This window comes from Scleropages formosus, chromosome 16, assembly GCF_900964775.1.
Source record: "Scleropages formosus chromosome 16, fSclFor1.1, whole genome shotgun sequence".
NCBI classification, from domain to species: domain Eukaryota; kingdom Metazoa; phylum Chordata; class Actinopteri; order Osteoglossiformes; family Osteoglossidae; genus Scleropages; species Scleropages formosus.
This window is the reverse complement of record NC_041821.1, coordinates 14268487-14291589: the sequence shown is the minus strand read 5'-3', so window position 1 is coordinate 14291589 and position 23103 is coordinate 14268487. Positions and strand designations below refer to the sequence as shown.

The following is a 23103-nucleotide window of genomic DNA, read 5'->3' as shown; positions in this document are numbered from 1 at the left end:
TAAACATTTAATAACATTGAAAAATCTGTCGGTTTGGAATCGTTATCTTTGGAACAACGGCACTTAGACAGAATACTTAATAGTTCAAGTTCAAGTTCTTTTTATTGTCATTCTTCTATACAGCTCGTATACAGTGGAACGAAATTTCGTTTCTCCGGAGACCATGGTGCAACACAGAACATAGCACAAGACAGAAAATAAATACACAGGACAGGACGTGAACGCGGACATGGGCGGTAACTGTAAGTAGTTTATAGTGTATGGAGTCATGTTGGGTTAGCTGTTTGACTGTGCCAGGTGAGCGTTGGGAGGCAGCAGGGTGTTGAGTAATCTGACTGCCTCAGGGAAGAAACTGTTGCGGAGTCTGCTGGTGGTGCGCGGATGCTCCTGTACTCCTGCCAGATGGCAACAGGGCGATGAGTCCATGAGAGGGGTGAGAAGGGTCATCCACAATGCTGGCGGCCTTGCGGATGCAGCGGTTCTTGCATGAGGTGTGGATGCTGGGTAGAGGGACTCCGATGATCTTTTCAGCTGTTCTTACCTCTTGCTGTAGGGTCTTTCGGTCAGAGGCTGTGCAGTTCCCGTACCACATGATGAGACACCTGGCCAAGATGCTCTCTATTGTCCCTCTGTAGAAGGTAGTGAGGATGGTAGGGGGGAGTTTGGCTCTCTTCAGCCTCCGTAAGAAGCGGAGACGCTACTGGGCCTTCTTGGCTAGGCAGGTGGTGTTGAGAGTCCAGGAGCGCTCCTCCGTCATGTGGACACCAAGAAACTTGGAGCTTTGACTCTCTCCACAGCTGTTCCATTGATGTGCAGAAGTGAGTGGCCTACTTGGGTCCTCCTGAAGTCAACAATTATCTCTTTAGTCGTATCAACATAGAAATAGTTTACCACTTGTACAACAGTGTCTTAGATGTGAAATGCAAACTTTCAGGTCTCATAAGTCCAAGTCACTGCAGGGTATGTGTGAAGTCTGGGGACCCGGCCTGGCCTGGTCAAAAATCTCTGCCTAATAAGAAGTTAAGGCAACCTCTGCAGGGTAAGAGCTTGAACATGCGCTACTTCTGCACATTTCAATTTCAATGCAGGATTCCTGTTTATTTGCGGAACTGAACAAAACTGTGAAGGCGACACGCGCGACCTATTTGCACCGCACGCCGCGCTGCGCTCCTTTTCTAAGGCTGAGGCGCGACGTATGACGACACTCCGAGTCACGTGGTGCAAAAGGCGCACCTGCGAAATCATGAAAACGCCCAGGAGGCGCTGGGTGTACCGCGCTCTTACGGTACGTATGCGAAAGTCGATTCAGGTCGGAACATTAACAGACATACAGGCTACCCAGATCACCTTAATGAGAATGGTAGATAACCGTTACTTTTGGCGTTTGCACAAAAAGATACGTAATTTGCAATAATAAAGGGGCGATAAAAACAGTTTCCCCACTAGGCACTGCCGCACTCCGTATCTGATAAGTCACTGACTGTTAAACACTTTTAACGGACATGTTGTTTAATCCCCGCTTAATCCCTGCTGTGGAGCACAAGAAAGAGGCTGCTCGGGATAAGATCTAAAACGCTCGCCACGATTCGCCAAACTCTGGGAGAAACCACGCGTCCGGTTTTCCACAAATGTCACCTCTGCTGATCCGCGCCGCGTGATGCAAACGGGAGCCGCGCGCCGGGCAGGAGGAGTGCGCGGGAAGGACGCGCGCCCGAAGTTGCGCGACACTTTTCGCCGGAATGCGCCGGTTTCTCTTCGGAGATAAACTGGCCACTTTAACGGCGGCGGCGGCGGCGGCGGCAATAATAATAACGCGGCAAAGTGGACGCGAGTCGAGGAAACTAACTAAGACTAAGTGCGCCGTTTTGTGTCCGCCTGGTTTTCTGGCACAATTCTTAAGCGCCAATTTTGGATGAAGGCGGAGCGGCGCGTCCCTCTTCCAGCGGCGAGGACACCGGGAGGTTCGGACGCACTTTAACTTTAACGTCGGCCGGGCTCCTCCCGCGGAGCGTCCCTCTTCCTCCACCCCGACCCGAAGAACAAGAAGAAGAAGAAGAAGAAGCAGGCGTGAAGGCGAGCTGTGGGCGCGCGCACTGCCGCGGCGATCCGACGATGGCTACCTGCGCCGCCACGTTCACGTTGTCCCTCCTCGTGCTCAGTGTGACAGGTGAGCGAGCAGCGAAATCGTGGAACCGGCGGCGGCGGCGGCGACGGTCAGCGACAGCGAAGCGCCCGCTTCCCAGCACCGCTTGAACTTGGTGTTGTGCTCGTCGAAGCCGCCGATGCGATGGCACTTGGAGTGTAGAATTCATACTAAAGAAAACATACGGCTCTCCGGCGTAATATATTTGTTTTTTACGCCGCGATCACCCGAGTACTTAACTCTGCTCGTATCTCATTCACGAAATTGCAAAACATTCATTTTTTTTTCCTAAAGTTTTATGTGAAACTTTTTCACTGCGAATTTCTATCCCGGGGGGGCTGTGTGTGTCTGACTGTTGCATGTGTGTGTGTGTGGTGTGATGATTCTGACACATATATATATATATATAATGCGAGCGATCATGTATAAAAGCAACAGAACAACCTCGGGTCGAATTGAATGAATGTTACCGTGCGAAAAAGCAGGGAAGGACATCATTGCTGTAAAAATAACGTTTGCCTGCAGTTCTCATCTTAAGCAAATGATGGTACGGTTGAAAAACGAGTGAGAAGTGGGCAAAGTGATACACAATATACTAATAGTCGTTAACAGTTACTGCGCTTCGCTGTAGGTCACGTGACGTAGAGACGCGCAGACGGGCAGAGAAACTGGTGTCTTTCCATGAGGTGACACTTGAAAGTCAGTCAAGTTGTTAGTTTGTCACATCTATAGAGAATATGTATATTTTTTTACATTATTGTTTAAAATTACTGAATACTTGATTTTTTGTCTTGTTCTGTTCGCTGGTTTTGGAGCCCGGTGAGCCTTTTTGGGTGAGGACACCACGTGCCTCCTCTGAGCTATGTTTTACTTATTAAATAAATGTGCTAAATCCAGCAAAGAAATTGTCAGTGTGCATCGAAACATTCAGATAATCCCATGTGTGTTTGTACCTTGCAGATCTTGTCTTAATTTGTTTCACTTAGAGATTCAGTGAAGCATGCAATCCTGACAAGAGAGGTGCCAAACTTCTGCATACATCTTCATCCAAAACTGGAGTGCACAGCTGGAACGTCTACATTTGAACCGTTATTTTTCCGGACTGTTTCGCGAAGCAGCGCTGATCTCGTTCGCTTGTACAACATTGTCTTAGATGTGAAGTGCAAACTTTCAGGTCATAAATCCAAGTTCTTCACCACAGGACCCCCAAGGTAACCAGGCTGGGGCGCAGATGTTTCTCCGATCAGTTCAAGGAGAGGTCATTCTGTTGTACCCTTAAGGAAGATACTCTGAACAGAGTTTAGTTTGTTACACACAATGTTCGGTGCGAACATCTTAAGCCTTGCTTCATAATGGTAAAAATGTGAAAGTTTTAAGAAAGATCGTATATTTCTTTGCACTGCTTTAAGTTTAATTTTCAACTATCCATTTAATGCGTTGCTTTTAGTATTTTCGAAAGAGAAGGCAGTTGTTAGGAAACAAAACGGAGAATAAGTTGAGTTAAACACTTTTAAAACTGGTCTTGAAGAGGATACATGTACTGCTTCATGTGTACGAAGTGGTGACCCTATATACATATATACTCTCGACGAGAGAAGTGGATCTCTGAATTAAAACCAGACAGCTTTGAACCAAAACCAGCAAAGCTGAGCAAGTGAATGTGTGCACTGAAGGCGCCCCATTTTATTCCCCCCCACTCATTCTTTCCAGTGTATGAACTGACTGGCGTTACTTTGACTCTGTTTAACTCCAACTGCAGTACTGCAGAGGAGCGATCTGCCCGACCTGGAAGATGTTCTCTGTCAGATCCAGACTTTTGTTAAAATCCATCCTAATGTTGCAGAAAAGAACAGCTGAAGCTGAAAGGCTTTGGCTCTTACAGAAGGTATCCGAGATGAGAGCCGTATAAATAATTTACGAACAGGACATTTTTACTGCCCAAAAGAGCTCTATAGGATGTTTATTTTTAAAGTGGAATAAATAATAACATTTATGATCCTTTAGAGTTGGCTATGGATTTGTCCATTTTTCTAACAGTTATTTTTTTTTTTTTTTTACGACTTATATTTCAAAACAAATTTTTTGGAATAAAAAGCACGAAGCAAATGTGTAAATTATTTAAGCTCTAAAGAGCACCTGGAAAGTAGTTTGGTTTTAGCTTGAGCGTTATTGCATCAGGATTGAGGATTTCGCCACGGCCTTTGGCTGGATTATGGAGTACATGAATTTTTTGTAATAATTCCGTTTTGTTGCAAAGATGACGCTTTTCTCCAAAGCAGTTTATGGTTACAGCTATCGAAGCACAGAGTTTAACTGGAATGGATCAAGTTGTGTGCTATATTCAGTGTACTACAGCAAGGCCCCTCTTGGGACTTGAACGAACGACCTTGAAATTAAAAGTCCATGTCCTAATATGTTGGAGTACTAACTTTTTTGTTTTGAAGGTTCGTTTTGTTTCATGGAGACACAGAAGTGAAAACTTAAGGAAGAAATCCATGCCTAGTCCTAAATCCTAGCTGAACTATGCAATGTATCTGGGTGGTGGATAAACTCGGCTTGCGTCATTCTGCTTAAGTTCATTTGGACGTAAGACTGGGGTTAACTATGTTTACACCGAAGTGTGATCGTGATGTTGTCCTTTGGCTTTGCCGTACACGGACACTTGTTCTTTGCCATTCACTGGTTCCTCTTTGTCCTACTCTTGTAGTCATCCATATGACGTGCTGTTGCAGGACACGCAGTTTGTATGACTTCTTTTGACAACTCTCAAAACAAAGTTTTCTTATCACGGGAGTTTACGACAGGCACCTGTTTTGAAAACACTTTTGAGGACTCTTTATGCCGAGTTCCCAGAGCTGCTAATCCGAACTGGTGGCTCCATAAACCCTTAGGAGCAAAAGCTGCATTATTGAAAGTCTTGTCCGTTCACTCAATTTCATAAGGAAGCTTATCCAGTAAAGGTTGCAGTGATCTAAAGTAAAGTATGGGGATAAGGCGGGCTGCCGATCTGTCACAGTGAGCTTTCGCACACCAAGATCAATCGGCCGGTTCTGCTGAACAGCAAACTGGTAAACCTGCACACCATGTCCACAAAGACAGCTGAGGCTATAGGCAACCTTATGTCCATGATGTTTTAAGGTGACCATGTAACCGCCAAGCCGCTCCCGTTCAAACACCGATGTCCTCGGACAATGTGAAAATACAAAAGGGGTAAGAAATTATTCCGTTATTTATTCTTCACACATTTCTTTTTTGACACCAAGGGTCTGTAAGTTTCCTCAGCTTTGCTAACCGGGTGATAGAAGCCGAGGCAGCATATCTGAGAGACAGAAAAGGGTAATTTTCAGTATAGAGTATATAGTAATTTACGTCAACTGCTTAGTACGTGCCCGCTGGTAAATACTTTATCACAAACTTTTTTTTTTTAAATGAGGAAAACATTTAGTGTCTGCATGCCACCTGGTGCTTACCTATTAGATGTACAAGCACTGTGTTTGTAAGAGGTTATTGTCAGGGCTTTTTCACTGTTGCTATGCTAGCATAATTACACACTCAAAAATGTGTCATTTTGCAAAATATTACTTGTGATGAATTGAAATTTGATTTAGCATAATCTGTCAAATATTCAAAACAAAGAGCCCAGTGGGGCAGTGTAGTGGTTAGGGCTGCTAGCTTTGCACTTGAAGGTTGTAGGTTTGAATCCTACCTTCAGCTGTTGTGCCCTTGGACAAGGTACTTACCCTAAACTGCTCTAGGAAACTTGCCCAGCTGTGTAAATGGGTAAATAATCGTAGGTAGCATAACATTATAAGTTGCTCTGGAGAAAAGCATCAGCTGAATAATCAAATTTGTGGCTGACTCACATTTTTTAGTTATTAATCTTTTTAGTTTACACCCTAAACCCCCAGATTCAGCTAAATTAACTTTTTTTCTCTTTTTTCAGTGGTGTAAAAAAAAGCTGTAAAATATTTTGTCATTGACCAGGATTATAGTTGAAATGCCCTGTCATATAGGTGGCCTTTGTGAGAAGTCAGGATAGTAGCAGCTTTTTCCTTATCCTCCAAAATATTGCAGAGTTTCTGTGGCAGCCTCAGAGACAAGTCCCATGCCAGCAGCATTAATGTTACCGCAAGACTCATTTACTCAACGCTTCTCTCCGAGGAGACTTACAACATCAAGCTATCTAGAATTTTTTCCACTTTTGTACAGTGGGATGATATTTCTAGAGTAGTTTAGGGTAAATGCATTTCTCAAGGGTACTATAGCTGGGGTTTGAACCTGTGATCAGGGGGCTCAAAGGCAGCAAATATAACCACTGGGCTACCAACTATCATCCTGATGCTTACTCTTAGTCCTCTTGCTGAGGTTTACAGTACAGTACTGGAACATCTTCAGAATGGGTTGACTGACAGGGAGACGTGCATGGAAATTTGGAGAGTGTGACATTTGTGAGAAGCTTGCAATAAACATGCAGTTTCTTAATAAAACTTAAAGTCCAGGTCTCTGGAAAACCAGTTTTGTTTTTCAGAGAAGAGAAACGATGGTAACTTCGTTTGGAAACCTGCTGGATCATTACCAAATTCATTTTTAGGACTGACCACATATGTGGCGAGCGGACAAATTGACTCTGGCAGCTTATGGAATACGAGTTACACATATGAATTTTAATAGCATATTAAAATTTGAACTGAATGCCATGTTGGGAATAATGAACAGCAGTGGACTGGATAGCAAAGTTGTTTTCTATTTTGCATTAAATTACATAGAATTTGCTGGCTTTTTTTCTAATTTGCATGAATATTCTTCAAGCTCTCATGCTATACTAAAGCTGTGATGGTTATAAAAGTCATTGTACTATTTTAATTTAAAAGCCATCTTCATAGATTTTTTTTCTCATGCTTTGGCTGTCAGAATTAATGTAAGACACTGGAAAAAAAAATGGAAATTATGTAATGAAATGATGCCATGCCGCATTTGTTTTTTCAGTTTTATGCTCAAGAGGATAGCGTTATTGTATAGTGCTCCAAAGGCACAGTTACAAGTGTTACCTAGCAGTTTTAACTACAAGCAATAGTACCATGTTCCTTTTGTCAGGTAAAAAGCAGTTATACTCAAAAGAAATTCTCTGAGAGGTTGGAGTTTCACTGAAGTCTCATGCTTCCTATTCCAGATTAGTCACCGAATCACTTACAAACTATACACACGTGACACTGCTTGTCTTTGAAGGCAACTATATACTCAGCCTATGTGGAGTTTGCATGTTCTCCCTGTGTCTGCGTGGGTTTCCTCTGGGTGCTCTGGTTTCCTCCCACAGTCCAAAGACATGCTGTTCAGGCTCACCCATAGTGTGTGAGTGACAGAGAGAGTGTGTGCATTCCACTGATGTATGGATGAGCGACCCAGTGTAAGTAGTGTACCTAGCAGTGTAAGTCACCGTGGTGAATAAGGGGTGTGGGCTGATAACACTACGTAGAGTTCATTGGAAGTTGCTTTGGAGGAAAGCCTCTGCTAAATAAATCTAAGAAGCTGCAATGTAGCAGTAAGTAGGTGTTATGGATGAATTTAAAAGTTGAAGGACATGAGTGATGCTTCACTGCTGCCCCAAGTGGCTCATGTGTAAACTGCAGTATGAACTTGTCACCTCTGCTGAGTTTTATATTTGTGGAGATTTAAAAACAAGTTTTTTGTTTAACTGTACTCTACTGAAACAATTTGCTGAAATACGCAGGTTAAGTGTGCTGCTTTTTTAATGCTGCTTGTATTTCTGCAGATTTCCCTTGTTTTTTTTAAAAAAATTATTTTAAATCACCACGTGAAACATGCCTCGGTAGCAAGTTGCTCATTGGAAGTTAACATAATACTCGCTGTGACATCAGCGGTAGCTGAAGTGGAAGCGGAGCTGCTGTCAGAGTCGTACTGCTCATTGTGTTCGCCTGCTGGAGCGAATGTAGGTTTTGGGTTTGTGCAGGAGATCAGTGGAGCAAGAAGCTGTCGCTGCACGTCTGCAGCTGAGTCGCACATGACGCTCCCCCCCGCCCCACCCACATACACGTATACACACATCTTCCATCCATTTATGATGCTCTAAATACCCTGCTCAGCTGCTGTTACTCCCACGGCACATGTTGCTCAGTGTCACTGGAAATCAGGGTTTAAATTCGAAGCTCCTTCCTAGGAAATCACCGCACACATTGCAGTTGAACACCAAAAGTAAGAGGTCAGAAACATATTTGGTTACCCCTGATTGAGCTTTAATTTTTCTTTGCACAGTTTCAGGTATTCCTGCTCAGTCTGTTTCCCAGTGTCTAAATTTGGTTTGGTTTTGCAGTGAACTGTGCCACTTGAAGAGCTTGCCAACAATCAGGATTAATCAGACGTCCCATAGACGGTCATTCGGTGTCCTTTAATGGGAATGCGAGATTATAGCGATTTTGCTGTTGTTTTGACATTCTTGCCCTAAAAGCCAGTTCCCTCCAGGTCAAGGCTTAGTGGCACTGATGTCATTGCCTGCTCTTTGGCTTCACGTCATCTGACTGTGGGCCTAAGCCGTTCCTTCGTGGAGTTCCTGTGGTAATTGTGATGCGGAAGCTATGGAAAGAAAGACAGATTGTGAAAGGCTATTTTTAAGAGACCTCATTGTATCCTGTTACTTGCCATGTAGTTAATGACAGTGAAGAAGAAAAGTGTTTACATAATGACGTCAAAGAAGTGGAGTTTTCTTGTTTGCCGTCTCGTTGATGCTTGTAACGAATCTCTTCAGGCCCGAACGGTAAGCCGCGGAGTCGGAAGGCAGTGCTCAGCACACGGAAGGAGGTGTACCGCTTCTAAATGGGTGGAAAGCACACCGTTCAGCTGCCCCTAAAGTGCTACCCCTCCCTGAGTTGTCTCTGACCTCGGAATCTGCCGTGGTGCCCCGACGTCATCCGGAGACGGTCCTTTATTACCTGGAGTCTAGATTTTTGGATAAAAGCAAGGCATGGCCCTACATGGCGTTCCCCCACCGTACGTGACCGCACCGATTCGGTAGCCTTTCACTCATTTGAAGTAGACACTTATGAAATAATGCTTTCATAGGCAGTGGTGTTGTTTCTGCGGTTAAGTTTCTCCAGTGTTGACTTTTTTCTATCAATTAGTATGTTGAGATATTGATCGTTGGAAGGAAGAGCCACCGACGAGGCGCACGCGAAAGCCGCGAAAGAGCGCCCGGCCGAGGAACAAGAGCGCGGCGAAACCTGATGAATCCGGATGGACAGCGCGTGGGTCACGGCGCGGCCTGGAAGTGTGACAGTGCGATGCAGGGTGTGTAGAGGGAGGGAGTGGGGCAGCGGTCAGGCCGGATTCCGTCATAGGCTTCGTGGCTGCCGGAATGGGGTCGAACCCAGCCTCCTGCCCTGCCGTCGAACTCCTGCAGATAAATATGCGCTCTGTTTTGTCGGCGAGATAATTTTCCGTGATTGCATCAGGCGCTGCGAAAAGCTTCTTTTTCTTGCGCTCTTTGATATTACATGCCACCGGGGCCTTGATATTTTGAATTTCTGAAACATTTCCCCTAAAATTAATAAAGGTTCATTTTGTAAAGTACACTTCTGTCTTGTGATATATCACACTAAGAGTATATATATTAACTTTCTGTGAAGGGTTATCTTAATACATCTTCATCAAGTGTTCACACACACGAAACTTTTGTTAAAATCATTGTTCTAATGAGAGCTGCTTCAGCTAGTCTCCGGGACGGACGCATCTCGGCGGGAGGCCTTCATCGGCGGCGTGAAACCTGATCTCAGTCATTTGTAACATGAGGAAGCACCGCATTATGTGCTTCATATAGTGTCCTTCCTTGTCCTTTCGCCGGAAGCGTCCGGTCTTCATTACGTGGACGAACTGCCACGTGCTGCTGTTGTGAAGCTGTCAGTCGTGTCAAGCCGCACCCTGTGCCAGGATTTGTCTCCTGCCAACTCACTGTGTGAATTAATCAGATTTGTTCTGTGCCAGAGGTTTAAAATGACTTCAGTGCTAAACTGTTGGCTCTCAGCGATGGGCTTTGCAAAACAACGTATGATGATTATGATAATATCAATAATCATAATCGTAATCGTGCAAAGGTTTATTAATTTTTTTTTAGTAGTGCTTCAATTATATGCAAACAGCTGTTGACTTATGCAAAAATGTACCCCGCACTGTGCCTTATTCTTTGGAAAAAACTCCACACCGGCATAGCGTTCTTCTCTTTTTTTGGTTTCTAAAGGAAAGAAAAGGAAGTAGAAAAAAATCCCTAATCTGATGATCAGTAATCCAACCTCCCACATATTTTATCCACTGGAATCATCTTGAAACCTGGGGGGCTGGCTCCATAAGAGCTGGATAATCGATAAATCACTGTATTTGACTACATTTCAAGCCTAATGTCAGACTTCTCTTTTGCGATGCAGCCAAAAAAATCCTGCTGTGTAACTCCTCCGTGCGTGGTGCTCTCTTGCAGCTGCCTCCGCAGCCGATGCAGAGGAAAGGCTGGTGAACTACCTGCTGGGCCCAGAGCGCTACAATAAACTCATCCGGCCAGCGGTGAACAAGAGCCAGCAGGTCACCGTCGCCATCCAGGTGTCCCTGTCCCAGCTCATCAGTGTGGTCAGCCCGCCTTCTTGTCTTTGTCATGGGAGTCTTGTTGTGTCCCCCCTCCCCGGTTCCCCTGTCCTGGAAAAACTGGGCTTAGTAATGCGCTGTACTCTTGTTCACCACTTCACAGCTGGTAATGCTCTGTATTGATCAGTCCCATTTTATTCACTCTCCCGTTCTGGTTAGATGATGCTTGGAGAAGCGTGATACCTTCCGCTGTCCAAGATAAGCCATCATCCAGTTCAGACTTATTTGTTTCACGGCCTAATGAGAGAGAGACAGATGTGTTTTCTCCGACCCTGCATATCATTCTGTTTCTTTAAATTCTTGATTTTGTTTTTCGTAGTAAACCTGTCACCCTAAGAGGATCTTGAGTCCAGGAACTGGACTACATCTTGTACGTCAGCCGCTAGGCTGAAAGGGCAAACTGGAAATTTGATTGCCTGTGTCCCCCGCGTGTGCGATGGAGCTGTATTTACCGTGCTTGAGCGTAGGGCAGGGCAGGGCAGCAGAAGCAATCAGACGACGTGTGGGCTGTCCTTTATTGAGCCAGAGCTGCATTTAATTAGCGCTGAGAGACGCGAGGAGAACGCCGCGCAGACAGATATGTGTATTGGAAAAACGAGCGATATTTATGGTGTTAATCAGAGGGACGACAGGCAGAATGAGAAAGGGTGTGTTTATTCATACGAATGTCAGGGGTGCTGCTCTTATGTTTTGGGGAGCTCTGACGATTGCTCTCTCTTCCGTTGCAGAATGAGAGGGAGCAGATCATGACCACCAACGTGTGGCTGAACCAGGCTAGTGCTGCATGTGGGAGTCGGTCCTCCTTGCCCTTTCACTCCGCTCGCACTCCGTGCTCATTTTGTGTGCTATGAAGGACGCATTAACAAATGATTAATACTGATATTAACCTTTTCTAATACGAGTGGCATTTGCGACCGCAATTTTTTGACCGGTGCTTTGAATATTAATTTGGACACAAACCTAATTTGTAATTTGTACTCACAGTGATTGATTATTTTTTGTACTTTGGTTTAAGGCACATAATTAAGTTGCCAAACGAAAGATAAATTAGGCATATTATGACATCAGTTTAATCAATAGTTTTTATAGTTTTTTTTTCAGGTTTTTTGCCTGTCCTTCGTGAGATTTTGGAGTAAAGTCATGCACTCTTTGGGCGTCTGTTTTCAGCGCATGCGCTCCTGTGCGTTACCTGTACGCGAGTGTTGATTTTGTGTCCGTGTGCGTGGTCGTTCACACTCCCGCGCGCGCCGCCTCAGGAGTGGCATGACTACCGGCTGATGTGGGACCCCCAGGAGTACGAGGGCATCACAAAGCTGCGCATTCCGTCCCACCACGTCTGGCTGCCCGACATAGTCCTCTACAACAAGTAAGGCTTCGCTGCTCTGGCTACTCACCCCCCTCAGAGTTATGCTCATTTGAAAAGAGTAAGATGTGCATGTTCAGAACAGAAGTTTGCTGAAGTAAAGATGTTGTTGGACCTACCTTTATATTTACGGTTACATTTACATTTATTCATTCAGCAGACGCTTTTCTCCAAAACGACATACTTCTCATAGAAAATACAGTTTGTGCATTACATTAGGAGAAAGAGAAATAGCTGCAGATGTGTGATTCTTAAGTACAGTTAGTTTGTTTTTTTTTTCCACCACATGCACCAGTGTTCATCACATGAGTAGCTGCATAGGAATTTACCAGAATATCGCCGATTCCTAATCACCTTCCTATTTATTTCCACTTCCTTTAAAAATCTTTTTTGAGGTGATTGTTGGCATATAGGTCTTAATCTGTAGCCAATTTTAGCCCATCAGTGTTAGCTTCAATGAAATTACTCATTTGCAAAGCAGTTACGATCATTTTCTCATTTTGGGTGAGCCACTCAATTTAGTATATGCATTGTGTTATACATGCAGTGTACAATTTAAACGTTCTCACTGGATGCTTTCATGTATTTTTTTTGTCTCAAGTCTTATATATAATGTTGAGAACTAGCACAAACTGTAGTGTACCCTTAATCAAGTCTTGCCCAGGTTATAAAAAGTTACAAAGGAAGATATTTTCCTGTGAAACTACTATTTTTGTTTATTTATGACTTATCTAAGTTTAAGGTCCTTTTCAATGAAAGACCTTGATTTTAATGACACTTCTACTCTTAAATCATGACAATAGAGTAGGTTATTAAACACTGGCATGGGAACTGTACAAGGTCCCTTTAGAAGTATTTATAAATAAGTGCTTTATTCTACACCCATCTGGCAAAATGAATGTTTTCTGTGCTAATATTCATATATATACACACACACACACACACACACACACACACACACACACACATTGTCTGAAACCGCTTGTCCCAAGTGGGGTTGTGGCGAACCGGAGTCTAACCCGGTAACACAGGGCGTAAGGCTGGGGGGTCACACACTCAGGACGGGACGGCCGTCTGTCACGAGGCACCCCAAGCCGGACTCGAACCCCAGACCCACCGGAGAGCAGGACCCGGTCAAACCCACTGCGTTACCGCACCCCCTTCTGTGCTAATATTGATGCATTAAATATTTTCACAACAAGGGAATCGACTTTCATTTCCAGCAGGATGATTTCAATTCAGTGGTGATTAATGAGGTGTAATGGCATAAACTGTGGTCTCCTTGGACATTTAAACCACATCAGTGGTTTTATTGTTCCCGTTACAGATTTTTAAAGAATGCATTAATTGAGTTTTGACAGATGCCCAGTGAGAGAGGAAGGAAGTAACACACATAAGCTAGGTTTATTATCAGTTCCACAGGTCCTGGTCAGGGCATTAAAAGCACACAGCCGAAGGGAAGTAATGATAGCCACAAGATGGAGATCTATATGTTGATGGTAAGTCAGGAGAGATGGGGACATAGTTGGGGACTTTATGCTATACCGGTATATGGAAGTGCCAGTTATATTAATTTCCTCCCAACAATACACAATAGGGATACAGCATGTTCACTAAACCTCATTAGCTTCCCAAAACAGTGTGGCCTGTCCCTGGCAAAGAGACCCAAATTAATGCATAGAGCATAAGAAATTTTTTTTTATACAATATAAAAAAGATTTATATGTTAATACCTCAATATTGATGTTAATGGTTCGTTAATAAGGGGAGAGCCTGGTGGTGCAGCAGGTTTGGCTGGTGCCCTCTATGTGTCGGGTCTGGGGTTTGAGCCCTACTTGGGGTGACTTGCGACAGACTGGCATCCTGTCCATGATGTGTCCCCTCCCCCCTTGACCCTGCGCCCTGTGCTGCTGGGCAAGGCTCCGGGTTGCCACGACCCCGCTCGGGACAAGCGGTTATTGACGATGGATGGATGGATGGGTGGGTGGGTGGATGGTTTGTTAATATCAGTCTCATTAGTCACTCCGCCACGTTACCTGTGCTATGTAAACGATTCTGCAGTGGTGTTCATTTAGACTGCTGGGTCTTTCTTATGCATTCCAGGCTATGTACTTCTGTCTGGGCTACAGCAGGTCTGATGATGGAGAGAGTAAAAAGAGAGAGTAGAGCAGTAGTGCTGGGCTTTGTGAACTGAAGGACCTGGACCTCATGGGCCCTCTTCATACCTCAGTAGCTGTTCCACAGCAGAATCACTCTGTGCGAAGGAGCTTATATCTTGATTCCCAGCAAATAATGTCAGAAGCCAGTCTGAATGGTGGCTTTCGAAACATTACTGGATCAGCGATGACCATTTTGGAAAAATTGCTTAGAAATTCTAACTGCTAAAAGAAATGATACTGAAATGTTGATTCGTTAATTTCAAAAATTGTACTCTTGTGGTTTAAAGCTACACCTCTGCCAAAAATGTCATTTTGAAAAATCACGTTATATTCTGTAGGACAAATGTACTGAAATATTACTGGTTATGGAGTTGCCTATAAGTATTTGCATGAAACTCTGAAAGAAGAGCCAGATTATGTCAGTCTAATGACTAGCAGTATTTAGTCCAGGTCACTGATCCTGTGATAGATTGGATGGCTATAAATAAGTTCAAATTTATGAAATTACTTCCAGCATCAATACTACCATGCTAAATTCAATTCATATGATTCATATGAATACTAAGTAAAGCTTCAAACATTGCATACAAGACTAAAATGCATAACAACATACTATGTGATTATAATGATAATTCCTGCTTTTTGCTGAGGTATATTTTAACATATTTGGAAGTACATTCATCTGGAAAATCCTTTACAAAAATAATTTTGGGGACATCAGTACGGCTGTAAATAAATAAGGATTAAAGACTGGTTCATTAATAGAAATGCGTCAGCCTCCCACTCTTGGGTTTTTATATTGTGTTCATTTCTTGCTTTTTAATTGCAGTTAAAGAAAGTAAAACATTTTTTTTCCTTGGGATGTCAAATCAGCAAGTGTGTTTAGGTTGTCCTTTGGGTCCAAGTTTCCTTGTCTCTCTCCCTTCTTTGCCTAGCAAGCGTTGGTATTATTTTTGTTCGGTGTTTTCAGAATGCAGAAGTACATGTTAACTAGTATATGTTTACTCAAAACCTTATTTTTTCATCGGGGTTTAGAGGGTAAAAATAAAGACACACAAAGACTGGTTGCTTTATTCTCAATGTACATTAAACTTTAAAGGGTTCCAAAAGTTTTACAGCATTAATGTAAATATTGTACTATTACAGCACAGAGGATAACTGCCGTACGAAGCTAACATGAACCGAAAAGCATGGCTTACAGTGAAATGATGCACACTGGTGCAGTTTTTACCAAGAAATCATGGAAAACATCGATGTGGCCCATGCATCACTAATTTTCCTGAGTCATGCTACATCTTATTATTTTTCCCAAATTAATACTACGTCAATATTTTTTGCCCCAAAAGGAATAAATATTTAAAACAAAACATAGATCCTCTATGACGTACGATGGTTTGACTTACAATTTTTTCGACTTTACGATGGTCAGAATTTTGAATTTCGATTTTTTTTTTTTTTTTTCCCGGGCAAGCGATATGTGGTGCGATACTCTCTCGTGATGCTGGGCAGTGACAGCGATCCGCATCTCCCAGACTGCCATTTGGTCGCTATACAGATACCCCCCTGTATCTACGTTGTGTTTTCTGCATCCATAATGTCACAAAAATGCCCATATGTGTCTACTGCTACTGGTGGGAAGAAGAAGAGGATGGCAATTACTCTTGAGGAGAAACTCAAGATAGTTGCCCAGCATGAAGGCGGCAAGCCTGTAATGGCCATCGTACATATACTAGGCTATGATGTTCGGTAGGTTAGTTGTATTAAATGCATTTTCAACTTACGATATTTTCTATTTACAATGGGTTTTATGGAACGTAACCCCATCGTAAGTCAGTGACTACCTGTACCAGTTATTTTTTAAACACTTCAGGTGATTTCTACAGTGAAGCATCTATTTAGCATGCTTTACAGACATCGTGGTAGCACGGTGAATCTGCTGCAGTGCTTAAGTTACAAACGTAATTAGGTTAAATAAATGTTACATCAAACTGATAAAAACACAGTAAAAAAACTGTTATGCATCTCTATATCACACAATTAATTAACTGTATTGTATTTTAAGGAAATGTTGAGTTCCACATGAACCGGGATGTGTTTTCTTTTGAAAAATTATTATTCACGCTTTTCCTTCAAAATAATCCCACTGGAAAATTTAAGAGAAATGTATACATTTCACTTTGTTATATTGTACTGTAAGAGTATAAAGTAACTACATATTTCTCTCACCCCATTAGTGCTGATGGGACGTATGAAGTTTCTTTTTACTGCAACGTTGTCGTGTCCAACACGGGTGATGTTGCCTGGCTGCCCCCTTCCATTTACAAAAGCGCCTGCAAAATAGAGGTGAAGGACTTCCCCTTTGACCAGCAGAACTGCACCCTAAAATTCCGCTCCTGGACCTATGATCATACAGAGATTGACATCATCCTCACCAGTGACTTTGCCAGTCGCGATGACTTCACACCTAGCGGCGAGTGGGATATCGTATCTCTGCCAGGCAGAAGGAATGAGGATCCGAATGACATCACTTACCTCGACATCACCTATGACTTCATCATCAAACGGAAGCCTCTGTTTTACACCATCAACCTCATCATCCCCTGCGTGCTCATCACCTCCTTGGCCATTCTCGTTTTCTACTTGCCCTCTGACTGTGGTGAGAAGATGACTCTCTGCATCTCTGTCCTGCTGGCCCTCACTGTCTTCTTGCTCCTGATTTCCAAAATTGTTCCCCCGACCTCACTGGCTGTGCCTCTGATCGGCAAATACCTGATGTTTACCATGGTGCTGGTGACCTTCTCCATTGTGACCAGCGTGTGTGTACTCAACGTACACCATCGATCACCCAGTACCCACCACATGCCTGACTGGGTTAAAAGGGTCTTTCTGCACAAGCTGCCTACGTTCCTCTTCATGCGACGGCCTGGCAGTTCCAACATCCGGGAAAAATTTCGTCGGAAACATCGGCGTAGGTCCTTCCTGGACCTCGGGCTGGGGAGAACTGATGTGGACTCCTTCTATATCAATGAGGAGTCTGCCAGGAAGTACGGCTGGAGGATCAGCGACTACCCAGAGCATGCGGAGTTCCGGAGGAGGATGACCATCAAGTGTGACACAGGTGTGGAAGAGGCGGTGGATGGGGTGCGCTACATTGCTGAGCACCTGAAGAGTGAGGATGATGATGAGGGCGTGAGTAGAAGCTGAAGTGGAAGCACTGTTTTTGGGTCAACATTTTTAATAGCCGCATAAACATAAACCAAACTTACGCATCCATCATTTTCTTGGGCATTTAGGTACTGCTGAACAGACATACAGAAGTCAGAGCAGCTTAAATTTTCAGTAGGTTAAAGAGCAACCAATTGTGGGAATGAAGGTACTCTCAAAGAAGTTTCATAAAAATTCTTTGAAATGCAAGATTTGTTAAATAAGAGCTGTCAAGTCAAATTTGACTTAATACATCCATTTGGTTTACCATTAATGGACTTCTTCCACATGTCTTTGGATTGCTAACACAGTGAGAACATGCAAATGTTGCACACCCTGAACCAGATTCAGACTCCTATATCCAAGCAGCTCAAGCTGCAAGGCACCAGTGATACCCACTGTGCCACCATGCCATTTTTAAAAGAAGTACTTTAAAAATAAATGAATCTACATGCAATGGTGTTGAAAGTGTATAAATGCTCTTGTGTGCCTCAGGTCATCGAGGACTGGAAGTACGTGGCCATGGTGATTGACAGGCTCTTCCTGTGGATCTTCATCCTGGTGTGCGTAGTGGGTACCTTGGGCCTCTTCATGCAGCCACTGTTCCAGAGCTACAGCACGCCTGCCACCGTTGATGAGTAAAACACTGTAAAGAAGGAAAAAACCAAGGAAACGGGAGCAACTCCAGCACTATTTTTTCATGTGTTGGTCTGTTCCGAGGTACTTTCCATTTTTCTTTGGTTGTGTGATATATATTTTTATTGTTTTATTTATGTTAAGGTACATTTCCAAGAAAGGTTTTTTTGTATGGTGTTAGGATGATGTCATAAAGTACCTTGCAGCTCTACAAAACTGGTACAGGCGGTCCCTGGATTGCGAACGTCTAACTTACGTACAACCCGTAGTTACAAAGCACCTTTTTCCCTAAAGCTTATTATATTAAAAATTTGAGTCGTATGCAATGGTTAGTAATAATGAACAGGCGCTACTTTGCGACGCATCAAAACACTGTGCATCTACAGCGGCTCGTCAGCTCCTGGGACCGAGGTAGGACAAAGACTTTGTTCTTTTCAGTTGGACCACGATGCTGTTAACAGACACTCGTGTTACTGTATTTGGCTTTAATTTTTTGTTTTTACCCTCCTAACCATGGGACTAAAGTGTAAATGTGATGCAAGTGATGGTGATGCGTCATAGAAAAGGAAAACGTTCACAAATGAAACTAAAGTGGAAATAATAAAGCAGTTGGTAAAAGGTGAAATGCTAGCGAACATTGGAAAAGTGAAAATTAAAGTTTCTTTAATGTTTTTTATACCCACACACACACTCTCTCCTCCTCCTCCTCCTCCCTCTATTATAAATACTGTAGTTACATTTATTATTATCATTATCATCATTACATTGTATTATTATTACCGTTTTGTTTTATTAGAGATGTTTTAGTGTATCCAGAAGTGTTTCTTTGATGTTTTTTATGCATAGAAAGGTACGCTATATACTAAGACAAACATTTGACTAACTGAGGTTTGACACACCGTACCAAACTGTTCCAACTTACATAGAAATCCGACTTAAAGACAGACTTAGGAATGGAACTCGTTTGCAATCCAGGGATTGCCTGTATTAACCCTTGGGGTGTCAAAACATTGGAGTACTGTTAACAAGAGATAACACAGCCATTTCGAAATGCATAGAGAGTGTGAATTTTAATAACTGTATTACTGCAATAACTATTATAAAAATATTACTTACTGGTGCACAAGTCAGAGTGTTTAATTGTTTCATCAGATCTGCACCTGAATGCAGAAGTTATTGTTTTTACTGGTCATGAAGTGGTGGTTCAAGCTGCAGAAACTGCCCTTTTTGACTAGATGCAACTCCTGCTGTAGTATCATTCAGCAATATAAATGGGTAAATTATTGTAAAGAATTTATCTTCTTCTTTTACTCAAGGCAAGTTAAAAGAATAACTTGAATACTGCAGAAAGTGCTTACAAGGTGCTTGTAAGAAATCGATCCGCTGACGACAGTCTATGACGGTGTCACAACTGACACCAAATCCACTTAGCACAGAAATAATTATGTGGTATGTTCTTCATATAGAGCTGTATTCACAAAGAAGCATGGGACATACAGGTAAGAGAAAGGGATTTAAATAATCCAAGAAAACAATTAATGAATTAATAAATGAAATGGAGATAAGCCATCTGGTGAGTGAGGAAAGGAAAACAAAAAGCTCCCAGGCCAAGGAGTTGTGAGAAAAATAAGCTTTTGGGTCCAAGTTGCTTGTCTGCTATTGTATGTCACCTTAGAAAAAGATGTCAGCTAAATAAAGGTAAAATGAAATCTACTGGGTTCTAGCTTTATAGTTCATTAACGTGCTATCATGAGACCGACCAGGAGTAACAAGGCCTTGCTAGCTTCTTGAAGCACCTACAGTGCAACCGACACCAGGGTCTTCAACATTGATACTGCTGATGTCACATGGATAACACAGAACACCGGAAATGCTGTGTGTCCTTCCACAGTGACATATTTTGGGCAAGAACTACACCTTTTGTTGCTGCAGTTTCATCTTTGGCAAAAAAAAAAAAAATTCAGAGGAACTTTGGGAAAGTATTACGCTGCCCCTAACCTTGGCAACAACCTTCCCATTCTGAATTAAGCATTTAAACTCCCAGAAACCTCCAGAGTCCTGCGTATGCTTCCCATAGTAGTCCATCACCACGCCATCACCTCTTACCTTCTGTCAAAAGATGTCCTGGGTCCTCTCCCGACATCAGATGCAAGACCTCCAGCAGACTACAAGCCAAACCTGAAGTACACCAAGCATTCCCATACTGCCAGTACTGTGGTCTAATACTTCTAACTACTGAACAATATTTATAAAGTGTATCTCAAATTCACTCATGTTCTGTAATGTGATTGCCTGATCTTACTGTTTATTTGGAAGAATTTTTCAGTGTGCTGAGACTGAGTCTATTAAAGATTTTGAATGGATATAGTGGAAAATTGTAACAATGTAATAAGAAAAAATGAGAACACATTGCTTCATTGATTTCTCGCTTTAAGCTTTTGATTTCTATATTCTGACTCACTTTCTTTAACCACCTGTCCTGGTCGGTGTCACGGTGCCTATGTTGGAATCACTGGGGACAAGGCTTCCGGGGTACACCCTAGGGGGCACCAGTCCATTTCAGAGTTGATTTATATATTTGTGCTGTTTTATGTGTGTTATTTAAGCATAATTGCTAATAAAAGCAAATAGTAATGTCATGGAATGCACACCTTTTTTGCCTTAAAAACAAATAAAAAAAATGTTTATTAATTTAGTCTTTTCACCATGATATACTCATTTATAAAGTCATCAATAAAATGTCATCTGTAAAAGAAATTTGTATTGTTTCAGATAAAATGCATTATAAATTACAGCACTTTTTTGTTGCCTTCAGACAGAAAAAATTCTGCCAAAGCACTTTGATTTACATAAAGGTATTTGAAGTATGAATGGGAATTTGGTGAATACTTTTGATTTCGTATCATTGTGTGTTGTGTCGGATATAATCAAGTAATATTTAAAGAAATTCTGAAAGAATAAATGGCTTTTGTGCGAAATGGCAAAACACCAAGTTCTTTTTGTGGAGAATTGATAAGGAAGGATACCAAAAGCCAACATATTTAGTGTGGCGACTAAATTTAGTTGGCAGTACATAACATCTAGAAATGCTGTTACTGATGTGAAGCGTGTGAACAGGGAAAAATAGATCTGCGCAGTGAAATGCCAAGGTAGTAAGGGAAACTTTAAAAGCTCGTTGAAAATAAATGTCACATTAAATCATAATAATGGATTTTCTTGCAGGCAAATGTCATATGGTGTCAAACAGCATTTACATAATGCAAACCTACTGTCCATGTACAGTATGTAAAATAAATCCAGATAAACATACCGCCCTATAGCCGAAGTAGACTGCTGCCACCGCATTATTTTGCCCTCCCACGTTCCCACATCGTAGTTTGCGCTGTCCTCCTGTCACTTACTAATTTTTTTGGGCCACAAACAGCTGCATCTCCCTAATCTGGGTGTCTCTGTGGGTCTGCCGCACAGATAAGATTGCGCTTGCCAATCACGGAGCACAAATCCACAGGACGTCAGTGTAATCTGCCTCTTCGGGCCTTCAGCCGTCTCTCAGCCTCTTTGACGTAGTCTGCGTGTTCGAAACTCCGCTTCCTCCACGTTGGGCAGCGAAAAACACAAGCGCGTCTGCTTCGTGTTTTAGCACACGTCAGTGTAACGTACACCGCACAATGTAGAGAGTGTGTTGGCTCCGTGATTATTGTTATATTGACCTAAAATACTCCACACAATCTGCACTATTTTGTTGGGTCTACGGCTCAGATGTAACATATGGCGCGTAGAGTAGAGAAAAATGTCTTTTTTTAATATGCGTTGACCTTAAATGCTCCATGCTGTGAATGCGTTGGCTCTGTGCATCAGCAAACACTGACCAGACATACATCTCAAAGTATAAAAAATGTAATAAACATACTCATTTGAACCAAAAAATTTAACCTAATACTCAAGTGAGTAATTAAAAAATGGCTAATATGCTGTATACTGTGAAAGAACAGAACTCGGGCTGGTTGTGAATTCGCTCTGTGCTAGAAGGAAAATTGGATATGTCAGTTGGTCTGGAGGGCAGGTGTTTTTCAGAATATTTGAACCAGAGACAGGTTTGAGATTCACTCCATGCCTAGTGGAAAATGAAAAAGCCCCTTCAGACACACTAGTCTGGAGCCCATGGGTGAGATGATATTCCTTTACATTCCCGAGGAATCGCAAGGTAGGATGGCGTGATTTTCCACAATGTTTGTGGAGTTGGGGATAATTAGCAGAGGTAGAAAGACAGTGGTCCAGCAGGTGATGGAGATGACGGAGAAAGCCTCAAGGTGGGAAGAACCAGCGTGGTCTGTACAGGCAAGCACTGATGACTGATGACTGCTGTCCCACTACCCTGGAGAAGTACAGGGCTATAGGGGACGAAACTCCTAGCGATGGATCGATGCAGCCAGTGATGCCAGCTAAATATAAGTAATAAAGAAGCTGCAGATTCTGTGTATGGGCTATGGAAAGAGGTGGTGCTCAGGGTTCATCATCATCTCCCTGATCCTTCTGCCAAATAGAGCCACAGCAATGCTCAGCTCTTAACCTTAATTATAGAGCCTGTTGATGAATATCTCCCAGTCCTAGGTGAAGTGCTTAGCAACCTGTCTCTGGCTGCCTCCACGTTAAACAGTTCTGTTTCTGGCCCTGTGGGACTGCAGGTGGATATTGTGAGATGTGGCGAATAGGAGTCATCTTTATTTTGATTTGCCCTAATGAACTGACATCATGCGGAAGTGCTCCTTTAATAACCGCATCCAGTCCTGTGGCAACTGTTTGTCCATTTTTATTTCATCTATGACTTCACTGTAAAATTTAATTATTAAGTTTTCAAACTGGATTTGCTGGTTCATAAGAACAAATATCTGTAATATGTCTCAGAATAAAGGTGGGTGCAGTGGTGCAGTGGGTTGGACCGGGTCCTGCTCTCTGGT

General features: G+C 42.7%; 1 protein-coding gene across 1 annotated transcript; it reads left to right on the top strand.

The window, feature by feature from the left end:
- Nucleotides 1-1251: 1251 nt before the first annotated feature.
- On the top strand, nucleotides 1252-18180 carry chrnb5a (cholinergic receptor, nicotinic, beta 5a). The gene is made up of 6 exons (XM_029259114.1): nucleotides 1252-2167; nucleotides 10623-10768; nucleotides 11512-11556; nucleotides 12040-12149; nucleotides 16540-17494; nucleotides 18005-18180. Exons 1-6 carry the CDS (start codon nucleotides 2113-2115, stop codon nucleotides 18149-18151), a joined length of 1458 nt encoding a protein of 485 aa, XP_029114947.1. The 5' UTR covers nucleotides 1252-2112; the 3' UTR covers nucleotides 18152-18180.
- Nucleotides 18181-23103: the final 4923 nt, after the last annotated feature.